The 14902-nt window shown below is 40.2% G+C and overlaps 1 protein-coding gene across 4 annotated transcripts in view; it reads right to left on the bottom strand.

Moving 5' to 3' along the window:
- ARHGAP18 (Rho GTPase activating protein 18) overlaps window positions 1-13302 on the bottom strand; it is a 133993-nt gene extending 120691 nt beyond the window's left edge. For all 4 annotated transcript variants that reach the window (XR_009521926.1, XR_009521927.1, XM_060029979.1 and 1 more), the window contains exon 1: window positions 13127-13302. Coding sequence is in view for 2 of the 4 variants with exons in the window: in XM_060029979.1 (XP_059885962.1) it covers window positions 13127-13239 (113 nt within the window). In the remaining 2 variants the exon portion in view is untranslated. The remainder of the gene's footprint in view (window positions 1-13126) is intronic.
- Window positions 13303-14902: the final 1600 nt, after the last annotated feature.

Genomic DNA, 14902 nt, shown 5'->3' with positions numbered 1-14902 from the left:
GCAGTATTTTAAAGGTACATCTTATTACTGTGTCATGCTGGTGTCGGGAGATTTTTCAATGCATGTGAAGAGAGTCTCCAGTTTACAAATGCCTACTGATGGAGAGAGAAGAGAGGTCCCGGCCTGGGGCTTTCTCCTTTACTTCCCCATGGCTCCTGCGGCCCCCAAGGCAGCACGGCATGTCCAGACTGCTGCTCTGAAAGACCCAGATCAGGGCCTGCCACAGAACACATCCCACCCTTGAACTGAGGCCCCACTGTCATTCAGACACATGTGCTTGGAAGGGAGAAAAACGATAATGGCCCCTATTCTATACCAGTCAGTAGGATGAAAATGACCAAGGTTCAAATCACAATTGATCTATATACGAGCTGTACGATCTCAGACCAGTTATTCTGTGTACATGAGCTTTGTCTTTCTTAAGATGTGGATGGTAATTCTCACCTAATGAAGATTAAACAAAGTCCATTTTAAAGGGCTTTGAACAGAGAGTACTCAATAAATATTTGTTTTTCTTTTCCTCCGTGATACCATTTGCACCAGTTGCATGAATAGCTGACCACAAAATGCCAGGAGATACCTCAAGGCCACACAAAATTATTTACTTAAACAGCAGAATTTAGTAAAACTATTTACTACTTCATTGCAGTAAATGGTATCTTGGGGTTTGAAAGTAGTTAAGGTTATCTCCCGAGGTGCCTATTTTACTCCTAAGTGAATTGCTGAGAATCCAGATTCACAGAAGCTTCTCTCAATATGAAGACAGCAGAGTTTTATTATATAAATATATATAAACACACACACGAACTACCAGACAACCAAACATTCTGTTGTAATTTAACTTGCTCTGCATATACTTCTAGAAACCATATTCAGCTTACAAAAGTTGGAAACAAATAATTTCTATGAACAGCACAGTGGTGAAGACCCTGAGAGCAGATTGCCCAGGTTCAAATCCCAGTCCTGCCACTTAGCTCTAGGACCTCAAGTGAGGTTCTCTACCACTCCCCACCTCCATTTCTCCATTTGTAAACTGGGAGTAATATCACCTACCTGCTTGGGCTGTTAAATAAGTTAAGATAGCCTCTCTAATTTAGTGGCAGCAATCCTTCCCTGAAAAAAACACTGGTGTTGTCCTCTTCTTTCAAGGAGAAAAAGTAACATATAACACATCTACCCCAGACCCTCAACCCGTTTTCCAAAACAAAACACACAGCAATACTCCAATACACAATTAACAAACTATCATGTTGAATGTAAAATGCTTAAGTGCTGTTTACTGAAGATCAAACTATTAGTAAGATTAAGTGTTATTTCCAAGCAGTGACGTGGCATATATCCTCTTGATTGACACTGGGTATGTTTTTCAAGATGTCCCCATTATACTAAAACTGTAACTCGAGCTATTTCCTCCACATTTGTGTTTAAAATTTCGTTATTGGGTTTGGAGGCATACGTATAAATTTTCTCTATAAAAACATAAGTTAAAAAATGTTGTATTAAAAGATGTATATTCTATAAAGCTTGGGTATTAAAAAGCAATAAACATTCTTACTGTGGAAATATGTTCACCAAGGGGAGATTTTTACAGGTGTGCTTGTATCAATAAAACAGATAGTGGCCACAGAAGAAGGGTAATTTTTAAAAACCTATTACTACCACTACTACCAACACAACAGAAAAAGCCCAAAATATGTCCCTAACTCCAAAGTATACAATTTTTGAACATTTTTCCACTTATAAAGAAACAGCAATATTTTGGGATTTCACAAATTGTGTTCCCTGGAACATTGGTAACAAGTGTTATTAAAAAATAAAAAAGGTTCCTAGGTCAAATAACTTTAGAATATTTAAAATATGCTTCTTGTTACCAGTTTTTTTTAGCAATTCATAAATACTAGCTAAAATATTATATGCTACAAGGCGTCTTGCAGTAAACTTTATTTACACTAAAATATTGGACCACGAAACTCCTTTTCAACAGAACACCTAGTAACAATATTTCACACACAATTTGGGAAACAGAGCTCTATTCCTTTCACTTATTTATTAAAGAAATTTTGCTTTAAGCAGATTAACAAAGTATTAGTCTCTCCTGAAATGAGTAAAAAGCTATTAGGACAAGCCTCTCATTTTAAAGACACATAGCCTGGCCTTGGCTTTCAAGCTTCAAGCTTCAAACTAAGCTCAAAAGGGATTAGTCTCTTTCCTTTACCTGCAAAACGGAGATGATATGATTTCCGATCAATAGTATAGGGACGGGAAAATTGGTGTAAATGTGTTTCTTAAATGACCTTAAAAATCTTAGGAATTAAGTGATCTGATGAATAAAACATGACCATCATTGCTATAGACAAATAACTAAAATTTATGCAGCAGGTTCTCACAAAAACAGGGGCAGCTCTAAGCTGGAGACACAAAGTATTTTTAAAGAAATAGATACATATTCTAATCTTCAAGTACTAATTTTAAAAAATTTCCTTCCTTTAAGGGAAAAACACTCCCCCCACCTCCACCCAGAGTTCAGAGGGTGTCCTAGCCACTTATTTTCCTCTTTGCTTTGAAGGAAGTGTGGCAAGAGACAAATCCATTTAAGTAACTGGTATAGTAAAGCAATGTCTCTAAACAAGAAAGAAAGGATACCCTACAGTGATGCTATTTAGGTATGCTAAGGCACAATGATAGGAATTATTGGACGACTGCTAAATTTAACTAACATTCTGGGAGTAGAAAAAGCAAGCAACTCAAATACTGGCAATTAATTTCTATATAGCCTCTGGGATGTTTTCCATATGTACTATGTGATCTCAAAAAGATTACGTATTCCAAAATACTACATCTGTGTCCAATAGTCCCTTAGAGTAAGTATCATTGGAGGTAAACAAACAAGGGCCTTTGGCAACTCTGCTGCTATCAAATAGAGGGAACATGTTCTATACAAGGAAGATCTCATTTCTCAGGACTCTATTCTTTCCAAATTCAAATTCACTTGTGCCTAAAATCAAATTCAAATTTAGCACTTTTGTGAAAAACGTTTTTGAGAATCAAGGTTTTTTTTTTTGTTTCTGGTGGAAAGAAAAAAAGGCTCTATACTAAATTGTCCTGCAAACATAAAACCCAACCGTTCCAAAATATAAAATATCCATCAATGCACAAATATAGTTGAATTCCTATTATATACAGGGTACTGAATCTATCTAGTGCTTAGGATTAAAAAAAGAAATCAAGCCCACCCTTGAGGCATTTATGTTCTTAGTAAATAGAAAAATTTCTGCAGTATAAACTTGCCTAATAAAGCAAGGCAGAGGGTAAACGCACATAGGATGTGTACACGTACTAGGGGAGAATTTTAAAGTCAAGCTCCAGGGAAGAGAGGTTTCTAAGAGGAGTTGGCAATAAGACCAGAAAAGGCAGGTAGGGCCAGATACAGAGAGACTGGAATGATAACTGAGTAGCTTATTGCCAAAGATGACCTCTTTACCAAGCTCTGTAAGCCATTCCCTCACTGAGAGGTGAAGCCTATTCCTCCATGCTCTTGAATTTGAGACGGGATATGATTAATTGGCGAACAGAATATGGCCAAGTGGCATTGAGTAACTTCTGAGGCCAAGCCCCAAGAAACCTGGCAGGTTCCACCTAGACTTCCTAGAATGCTCACTCTGGGGTAAGCCAGCAAGAATGTAGGAAGTCTGACTACTCTGACTCTGCCATGCTACGAGGAAGCCCAAGCTAGTCATGTGGCGAAGCTGCACAAGGAGAAAGATGACCCACCAGCCCAGGTGTCAAACCTGTGCATGAAGACGCCTCTGACGATCCCCTTGCCTCAGCCCATCTTGCTTGACGGACCCCAAGAAAGAACTTGATTGTGATCCTCCAGAATCAAGAGAGAAAACTGTTATTTTAAGTCACTAAGTTTTGGGTGGTATGTTACACAGCAACAGCCGACTGAAACAGTCACCTTGACCTTCAGGATAGGGGTCACAAATGGTGGTACCTGGGCCAGATCGAACCTGCAGACAGGATTTTGGGGGGCTTACTCAGTATTTTTAAAATTCTAGTAACATTTTCTAACAAAACCCACATTCTTCTGAGGCCTGCACTTTCCAATCATCCACTTCACTTATTATATAACCTGCCAGGCCCCTATTGGTCCTCAAGTATAGAAACCTTTCTCTAAAAAATGGGAGCAAGGGATTAATACACTTATACAATTACCTAAATATATCCAGTCTGATGACATCATATAGTTATACTATAATCCAGAATGATTCAAAAATGCCATAAATCAAAAGACTTTTAGCCTGGATATACTGAAGCATATATATCTCCATTTTTAATAATAAATTTTAAAAATAACAATGATTTACTTAAAAATAAATAAAGACATCATTCAAATTTACTTCTACCTTGATCTAAATAACTTCTATCAAGATGATGGGCCATAGCTTTGACAGTATTATTTGGACCAGAGAGAAATGAAAAGACACACACTTAGTAACTCTAGTCAAAACATTAATTATAGAATAAGCTGATCGAGTTACATGTTTCTAGACCACCTATAAATAGCCAAAGTTCCTTTCAACTTTCAGTTGCCAGCTCACCTTTTCTTACTCAAACCAAATCTTAATTATTCAATAACAAATTATTTTAAAGTTTTATACCTCAAAAGGGGGAACCATGCCATGGTTTCCTAAATATGATACTGAAAACGCTGTTTCAGAATCCATCTGTATTATAATGCAAGCTCCTTCAGGGCAGGAATTCTTACATTTATTTTATTCTAGGCTTATCATATACATCCAGCAAAAATCTTCACGGTTGTTTATTAAAATACATGTTAGGATTCTTTTAAATAATTTAAATTTTAACATTCTACATTTACATATTTTTAATGCCTTTCTAAGTTACCCAAATCTCATTCTAGGTAGGATTTCAATTTTATGCTGCTCATCAACAATAAATAATTCTTACTCTTTTTCTCAAAATATAGACGATATCTGACAGACGTTAGCATTCAGAGATAAACCAGATCTCTACAGCCAACCCACCCAAACTTCAAGAGTTCTTGTTAATGTGAATTCCAATATTTTTCTACACAGCTTCCGTTTCACAGCAGCATGATGTTAAAGCGTTTCCCAGTTTATTAAGTTAATTACATTTTACAGTTCTAATCTGATTCAACTAGTGTCACAAGAACATATATCAATTTCCATGTTCCTAAATCTTCCAAATAAATGACAAACTTAGACAAGTGCATACCCCCTAACGGAAGACGGGCACATGTTAAGGGGCTGTGGAAAGACATATCGTATCGGCATGTGCAGGGCTCTCATGTACCTTGAGAAGGACACCGTACCAGAGTAAGACGAAACTAAAGGCAGCAGAAAAAAGCATCACTGTCACGTCTCAATTCACAAAGATCCTAAGAGGCACAGTCACCCCCAAGTTACTTGAAAATTTTATTTAGTTTTGAAAAATGTATTTCAAAACCTGCTGTTGGGAACTCAGGACACATCCTCCCATAGCAACAATGCCACAAATATATGGTGCTTTGAGTTTTCCAGCAGGTGAAAAGAACTCCGCGAATCCAGAAAATGGCACGACTGGAGAATCTACAGCTCTCTGGGATTTGATTACCATGTATGCTGTTTTTCCCCCTATGGAAAATGGCTACTGCATTACTCACTGGCATACATCTCCCTCCTCCCTCCGGTTCACTATCTCTTTCTTTCCTCCAGTTACTCCCACTCCCACCAAAAAAGTCCCCAGTCTCTTAGAGGTGGAAGCAAAACAGCCTGATCCTGTGAGCCATTCGTAAGCAGGAGCTACCGAGCTAAGAGCAATTTGAAAGGCAGGTATGAGAGGGATTTGAAAAGAACTGGCTAAGGGGACAGAGTTTCCTAGCGTAGGCCCAGTGCACAGTAGGCATTTAAAGTTAATGTATTATGTATAATAATATGATGAAGAGAAAAACCAACAGTATAGTCTTTAAATGTGCGCACTAAATGAGAAAGGGGATGGGGCTCAGGGGGAACTGGGTGGTGATCTGGACCATGGATATCACACCCTCAGCTTATCTCTGCTCCGTGAAACATCACTTTTAGGTTATAAGATCAAGAGATGTTCAGGGACTTCCCTGGTTGTCCAGTGGTTAGGACTCCATGCTTCCACTGCAGGGGACAGTTTCCCAACCAGTTTCAATCCCTGGTCAGGGAACTAAGATCCCAAAAGCCGCAGGGTGTGGGCAAAAAAAAAAAAGAGAGTTGTTCAGAAACTACACAAATATATTTTAAGGGAGAAAAAGCGTAAAAATTATCCTGTCTTCAAAAACTTTAGGTATGGTGATATACTAGTACTTTTACCTACAAGTGTTCAAATAACCTAAAGTCAATTCGGTCTTTGAGGAACATGAGAAAATAACTTTTCCTTGCTCTAAACAAGATGATTTTCCATCTTATTAAGAGTCACAAACGATTTAGAAATTTATATCCACCCAAACTACACAAAGCTGTTTAAAACAGTCACCTGTGCCTAACAGGGGTTCAATACCTTTAAGCCCTTTTTAAGATACTGTTTTGGAATTCTTAGTAGTTATTAACATTAATATAATCTGAGATATTTTTATAAATATCTTAAACTAATTCCACAATATTATTTTTCAAATTAAGAAGTTATATTGCATATGTATTAAAGCAAGCATCCTTTTCCCGAACCACTTACAAATCAATTTCAAAAATGCTTTCTAACAGTATTTCCAAATTAATTCACCCACAGGTCTTTGACTGCCCTGCATCATCACAATCACAGTGCTTTATGTCAAGCACTCTTTTAAGTACGTTACATATACTAACTCATTCAATCCTCATAATAACTCTTGAGTTAGGTATTACTATGCCCAGTTTGCAGAAGGAAAAGAAAAAACTGAGGCTCTATGACATTAAATAACTTGCCCAAGATCACACAGCTATTAAATGACAGAACCAGGACTCTGACCCAGAGAGTCCAGTTCCAAAGTGATTACACAAAGTAGGTGTAATCACTGCACCCTACTCCCTCTCACACTCATTCATTCAAACTTTTATTACCTGCCTAGAGTAGGTCAAGCACTTTGCTAAACCCAGGTAAAGAGACAAAATAAGGCAAGATCTCCATCCTCAAGGAGCTTACATTTTAATGCGCAGCATAAAAGGAAAGTGCAAATTAACCCAAAAGTTCGATATGACAATTCTGGTTCAGCAAAATGTCCAGGGAAAAGATAAGATATTGTATTGAAAAGGATTTAGTAATAATATTCCTGATGTTCACATTTTTTTGAATACTTTCAAAAGCTACACATTTGATCTTTAAAGTGAACCTTGTGAAGCCGAGCATTATTACACTCATTTCACAGATGAGGAATCAAATAAGTTCTGAACAGCTTAGCAAAGATGCCACATTGCCTTTGGAGGGAAATTGCCCTGCCTACAGAATCTGCTTCTCTAAAAAGACCCCAAATGGTCAAATCATAGGCTTCCTGGGACAGTTCAAAAAAATTAACTGGGCAAACCTGATCCCCTTTCAAAAATTTGAAATTAGTCCGTCCCTTTGCTATGAGATGTAAGATGATAGAGGGCGACGAGGGTGGGGTATCCATTGAGAGCCAAGGTCAAGCTCGAAATGAGGAGATTATAAAGCCAGTGGACAGAAAAGAACAGAGTCCCAAAAAGAGAGCAACATGCCATGTGACCAGTCCTGAGGGAAGAAGACAGGGGATATGGTCTCTTCCTTATGACCCAGATGCCTGCAATAAACGTCATTTTCCCTAAAGACACAAGTGTTCTTTGCAAAAGCAACTACCGAAAGAGCATGTGTCAAGTGGATGACGTTTCACAATTTTTTCCAACACAAAAATTCAGATACTTAGTGGGCTTGAGTAGAGAAAAGACTCCAGATGTAGTAACTGGCCACACAGATCTCCATGGTTTCTGTTTACTTCCTGCAAAAAAAGGGATAAACTTGGCCAGCTCACAGCAACAAACACAGAAGTCAAAAGAATGTGTCTTCAGAATTATCCAGACGTCATCCCTTCTACTTCCTCTGCCCTAATCCACCCCCAACACCTTTACTTATCCCCACTCTCCTCAAATAAGAAAACTTCTTATTTTCTGTCTCCTCTTATCGAAAGTAAAACAAAGTCATTAAAGAATCAATACTGACTAAAACTTTGACAACAAACCATTTCATCTCGGAGTATTTGTATGAAATGAAAGGTTTAGGTCAGGACAGTAATCACCTAAAGGAGAGAGTTCAGGAAAGGACTGGCATCACACCCAGCCTAGCACACCTTCTTCCCCAAACCAAGCTTGGAGACCATGCTGCTAACTCCGCCCACTCCCATCCTCTACTCCATCACCACCCAAGCAACAGCCTGGAGGCCTCAAGTTTCTGCTGTTCCAAGCTCCCTCACAGGGACACCACAAGGGTGACAAGTAGAGAGGCTTCTCAGGACCTTTGGGCAGCATTCAAATCAAGAAGACGTAGGAGAGCAAAGGCCACCAAAGGGAGTGAGACCTCACAGATCCATGACCATAGAGCACAGGGGACTTCCACTTGACACAAGTGTGGCCTTGGCCTCTAGGATGCTGAGTCCTTTTTCTAACCTGTAAATGATACTCAGGTGTACAGATAGTGAGGAATTTTAAAACAAGAGAAAAAATAATTCATTTTGGTGGGCCAATCATTAAAAACTCTTTAGGCCTAATTACCAGGCAATCCAGAAGCCATCGTGTGCGTCGTTAAAAGCATCAATTTTTGTGAGTTCGTCATGCTGCAACACTCTCAAAAACAAGACAAGTACTAAGAACTTAAACACCAAAAGAGCAATCATAAACCTTCAAATAAGCACTAGCCCCCGTTAGAAAAGAAAAACAAAGGCAGGTGATGAAGGAAGTAAGAGTACCGTGGAAGACAAGGAAAGTTTTCAGCAAGTTTTTTTTTTTTTTTTTTAAGAAGGTAGGGTTCTTGTGATTTATAAATCCTTATACTTGAAAGGCATACACCTAATATAAGTCCCATGAAGATAACTTTAAACAGGCCCACAAAAATCACATGCCTCACAGATGAGGGCGGTTAAAAGGCAAATATCACAGAACTCTAAATAAAGGTAAGACCTGCCCAGTTAGAATACTGGGTGTGTCTTTTAACAATTCAAGAGAAAGTTATGAATAGGGCTTCTAAATGACACAGTAAAAAAAAAATCAGTTTTTAGAAAGTACTCTTATGCCAGCACACGGAGGACTAGATTGATCTAGAAAACAATTATCCATATGGACAGGTTAAAAATGTATTTGGTCAGTAACTCCTGCAAAATTAGAATGAGGAATCACGCCTTCAATGATAAGGCTAGGAAAAATAAAAAGAAACAGTCGTTCACTTATGACATAATTGCAATATAACAATTCTTCGCCATCCTTCCTTCACCAAAAATATATAAAATTTCAGATAACACACAAATTCAGACGGAAAGAACTCTATTCATGATACAGTACATAGGTTTTTTAAAATGCTGTAAATTCACGTAAAAGAAAGACATTAGAGGACGGCAGCCCTCTGCCAGGCCTGAACTTTTACACAATGGTTAATTTTCAGTTATGCCATTTTTAGTTAAGCATAAGGATCATGCCCATGTTTCTTAACATGTGACAAAATGATATTTGTGAAAATGCTTCTGAAATGAGGAAGAATATGTGATATGCCGCAAAGCTCGATAAGTTCTTTCCTTTTCTGTATCTGGCGTGAGAGCAAGCAGCAGCTAGCCATAAACCAGGCACTGTTCTATGGGCTTTAGATCACTCCACTTAATCCTCTCAGTGAAGTGAGCGCTAATATGAAGTTCAATTTACAGGTAGAGATTTAAATAACCCTTCCAAGGCCACACTGAGAATGAGTGGGAGAATCAATCGGGATGTGACCCCATGCAGGCTGGCCCCCGAGCCCAGATTTTCAGGGTTTATGTCATCATGACATAAACCAAGCCTCTCGGTTCTGCTTGCCCAACACCAATGGCAAACGGGGTCAACAAAACAAGATCTTACATGATGAACGCTATACATTTACTCATAGAAGACATAAAAATATCTCAGACGAAACTAGAGTTCAAAGGTTTAATAAGAAAAATACCATTTGACATTAATGTTTATCAAATATTAGCAAAAACTGATAGGAAGCAAACAATAGTTTTTCTTAAAATGATGGGAAAGTCAAGGGAAAACAGTAAGAATAGACAAAACGCAGTATTCTTTGAAAAACTGCTTTGCAAAAGTAAACATTAAGAAACCTACTTGAAAATTAACAAGTAAATAAAGTCTTATAAATATAGCTACTCATAAAAAGTGGTTTCCTCTGGAAACATTTGACTATGCACAAGTCAGTCAGAACAACTAATGTCAGCGTATTTCTTCAAATCCTAATGTTTTCAAGAAGAAATATAACAAAACAAATTGAAAACAGAATTCTGTAAATATTTGAGAGGGTCTAACCATGAGTAGGAAGAATTCCTTAATCAGGTATCCAATGAATGTGTCCTGATAAAGAGGGATAATGGAATGGAATGGAGGGAATTTTAGACTAACAGATAACTTACAAAAATATTAATTCCCTACTATCGCAGCTTCCCCAAAGACCAAAACAACAATTAAAAAAGGACCTGGTAACATAGGACTAAAACTCAAATGCTTTCTATAAATATCCTAAATCATATACATAATCCTTTATACTTTTCAAATGGCATATAGAGGAGTTCATCTTATTGAACTAAACATTTGATTAAGTAGTTCATCAAAGTGCATGTTATTTAGGAGAAAAAGTCTTGCAATAAGCCAAGTTAGACTTCTGTGCTCCCTTCAACAACTGCTGAATAGGTAGATGGGAACACAAGAGTCTAACTTTTGTCTTTTTCACAGTTTGTTTTGGTTTGGTTTTGACTTTTGAAGAGCTTTTTAAAATAGGCATCAACCACCAAACTTGCACCTCAGGGCTGCTTGCCAATGCTTCAAGTACACGCTGACAACCTCGGGCCAGAGCCAAGCCCTGGGCCCCGCCCCCTCACCACCATCTTTAAAGGCTGGCTCCTGATCCCATCCCACCCTCAAATCCCTCCTCCCACCACCACCCCCCTCCCGCCCCAATAGCAATATCTCAACCTCTCCAGGCTAAAGAAGGTGCCTCCCAAAGAAACACTAAGCTCATCTGATAAATGATTCCATGCTTAAGGGTAAAAGCCAATAAGGACTGTCCCTTTTCTCTCCTTCCCCCCCTGCCCTCAAACCAAGGCTCCCGTCTTCTCCAGCCTAGGACTCTAATTCAGTGGTAGGAATTTGGGGCCAGTATGGGCAAGCAGTATGGCAGCCAGTGGGGGAGGCACTTGGGAACAGGTCTGGCACTACCACGCCATGGAGTGCGCTCACTGTATGAGCAGCTGCCCACCCTACACCCTCTCGATTTTGCGCTAGCCTAGGTTGAGAATGATCCTGCTCTGGCCAAGGTTGAGAATGAGCTGTTCCTCTCTTTTGTTCTCTCAACCCACTCAAGTATAGGCCACCCACAACAGGCTGCAAAACCACAAACATGGGATAAAGGCTCCATATCTCAATATGCAGCCCCAGGCAAAGCCCTACGACAACAGACCTTGCAGCAGCCTAATCCCTGAGGTTTGAGTCCTCAAGGTAAAAATGAGAGGTCAGGACTCAAAGTCCCTAAGGTTCTTTTCACTCTCACAATCAAGACCCAAAATTCAGCTCAGATCCTCAGGCCATCCCAGAGTAAAGTCTCTGGAGCATGTGCTAAGTCTGCATAATTCTGGCCATTTTGACCGTCAAGGGGAGTCCAAGTTACGGACAGTAAGGCGTTGGCGTTGCAGTCTGCTTACTGCTCAAAGGTTACTATCTCGTTAGCGTGCTACAGAAAAATGGATGAGAACACTTCATGACCCTCTCACACAAAATAAAATGATAACACATCCAAAGCACAGGCAGCAGTTCCCTTTTATCTTTGGAAATGAATTAAGTCAATGGAATACATATGGTGGTTGCAACGTGAGAAAAAATTCTGGTCAGCCTGGGAATCTAGAGCAGAGTATTACAGCCGTTCCATTGATTTTTATTCCCCTCCTCCACATCTGGGGATTTTAAAACAAATGAAAGAAGGCATTATTCCAGCTTAAGGCATAAGCATAAGTCACAAAAGAACAAAGAAGGTTTTATTATCACATTAAACATCAAGGAGGAAATGTGCTTACTGATAACTAATTTAGTATCCTACCCTATTAGGTTAGCATTTGCTGTTTGCAAGCTTCTAGGCCAATATTTACAATTTCTATCTAAGACAGGAGGTAAAAATGTTCAGCTAGTGAGAAGGTCATTAAGGAAAGGAAGGGGGGGGAGGCTTGGAAAAACAGAACAAAGTACACAGATACACGGTACTCTTTGCACCTCAGTGGTCTATAGAACATTCGCCCTATCTGCCTATAAAGTGATTTAGCATTAACCACAGGTCACTCTAGCAGCAGAGTACTACTTCCTGACAGAACCTTTTCGAAAGCTCCCCCACCAACAAACAATCTACATACGCCAAAGAATGTGAAACCTACTGCCCCAGGCCAGTGTCTTGGGCTCTCTGCCTAAGAAGTTTGCTTTCAGCCAGAAGAAGGGGGGAAAGAATCACACTGTAACAACAGCAGATTGTAGAATACAGCGAACAGCCCTCCTGCTTGTTGGCGCCGTTCCCAAGCAGCAGTTCCAGTGGCTGGGCCTTGAGCCCATTCAAGAATTCCATCTCACAGGAAGTGTTTCAAATATAGTTATTTGATCTTTCAGCATTTGCAAATGCACCTGCTGAGCAAGGAGCCTGACAGCCATCGCCCCAGTTCCTTCCTATCCGTCTTCACCAGTCATCATAGAGGCGGTTTCAGGATTAGGTGAGGTGCAAAGTACAGAAAACCCCAGCCGAAGATTTCTGCTGCTGCACGAGGTTAGCGCGACCTGTGGCTTTTGGTTCCTTTCTCCCCACACTAACTTCCCTGTCACTTTTTTCCCCGGAGCAGGTAAGAGGGCTTTGTTTTGTTCTCTAGCTTTCAGGTGCCCGGGCTTACCTCGTGGTGGCTTCCTCCCCTCCCTTGCCATGGTTCCCCCCCAGGGCCTGGTCCTTGCCGCTGGGGTGGTAGGCAGTGAGCACAACTCCCTGGGAACTGGAGAGCCAGCTCATGGTGAGAGAAGGGGCATAATTTCTGCGATCCTGACACAGCGGAGGGGAAAGAAGTTCCTGGCTCTCCCGGCAACTCGGCTCATTAGCATCGGCCGGCTCCTCCCACCAAGGCCAGCGATTCACAAGGGAGGGGCGGGGCCTCTCCGGCGCGGGGCCGCCGACTCTCCAAGGGGGAGACCGGTGACTCAAAGCGTGGCAGCAGCCCGGGGACAACCCCAGTCCGAAAGGTTGCAGTTAAGGGGTGGGGGGTGGCGGGGGTACTAGTTGCTCCCACCCCCGAGTTATTCTGATCTGATTAAACAGCCACGTTGCAGCCGCCTCTCAACGTCGTAAGCACAAGCCGTCTTGGTTAGGAAACAATGAATTACTGCAGAGCCTTTTTTTCCCTTCTTAATTCCTGTTTCCATCTGGTAATTTCTGCCGCTTCATGTAACGGAAGTAAGGGCTCTTCTTAATCCCTTCAAGGTCAGCATTAAAATTAACCATAGCAAAACCCAATCAACCTGCCCAGCAAAATTGTGCCATACAGGTGACAAGAAAGGCTTCCTGGGGACTTCCCTGGTGATCCAGTGGTTAGGACTCCGAGCTCCCAAGGCCGGGGGCCCAGGTTCAATCCCTGGTCAGGGAACTAAGATCCCACATACCACAACTAAGCCCGTGCTCCGCAAGGGAGACCGGCACAGCCTAAATAAATAAATATTAAAAAAAAAAAAAAAAAGAGAAAGGCTACCTGTTGTGTTGAGTTTAACATGTCTTCATAAAAAAGATGTGTACCTAGAATACCATCTTCTTTCACATAGCAAATGCCAAGTTTACCTTTTGTTTTAACAAAATACCCTTCAGTACCAAAAAGAGACCCATCTACCAAAACTGTTAGATGGCACTGCTGAGAATTAAAAAAAAAGTACTTACTGTTACTTGTTGAGCACTTACTATATGCCAGGCTCTCTCTGTGACAGGTGTTTTACATGTATTATCTCATTCAATTCAGTTGAATTCTCTCTCTCTCTCTCTCTCTCTCTCTCTCCCTCCCTTCCCTCTTCCTCCTTCTTCCTCTCCCCCTCCCCCCTCCATCTGTTTCTCTCGCACACAAACACACCTTATAACACGGGTATCATTCTCATCTGCAGGAAAGTGAGGCTGAGGGGCAGATTAAGTACCTTGTCTAAGATAACACAATTGTTCTGTGCCAGAAGCTAGATTTGCCCAGAATTCTAGGCTAAATTCCATTCTTTTTAACCACCATCCTGTTCTTTGTCCTGCAGATAAGGAAACAAGTGCAAAAGTTATGAAAAATATAAGAGATGTTTCCGTCCTTTCTCCTCTAAAAAATTCTACACTCCTCTATATATCTAGTAGCCTGAACGGAAGTGGGTTTTGTTGTTGGTTTTTACGGTCTATCAGTATTTGTGTCTAAACCTCCTCATAAATAAGTTTTCAACGTCATCATTCCATAAACATACTGTTTGTACTTTTTTAATTATTTAAAATGATCATGAGAAATAAATACTTTATTCACACTTACACACTCTTAAGGTATCAAAAAATTATTTTTTTTAAATCCTCTTTGGTATCTGCTGTGAACTCCCATTTACAAGTCTTCTTAAAAAAGAGTTTATTACAGCTTCCTCCCTCCCCACTCCACAATTAGTTGGTCAACCTT

This window comes from Delphinus delphis, chromosome 14 (genome assembly GCF_949987515.2).
Source record: "Delphinus delphis chromosome 14, mDelDel1.2, whole genome shotgun sequence".
In the NCBI taxonomy this organism is placed as follows: domain Eukaryota; kingdom Metazoa; phylum Chordata; class Mammalia; order Artiodactyla; family Delphinidae; genus Delphinus; species Delphinus delphis.
Note: the sequence above shows the minus strand (reverse complement) of the source record. Positions and strands in the feature narration are given on the sequence as shown.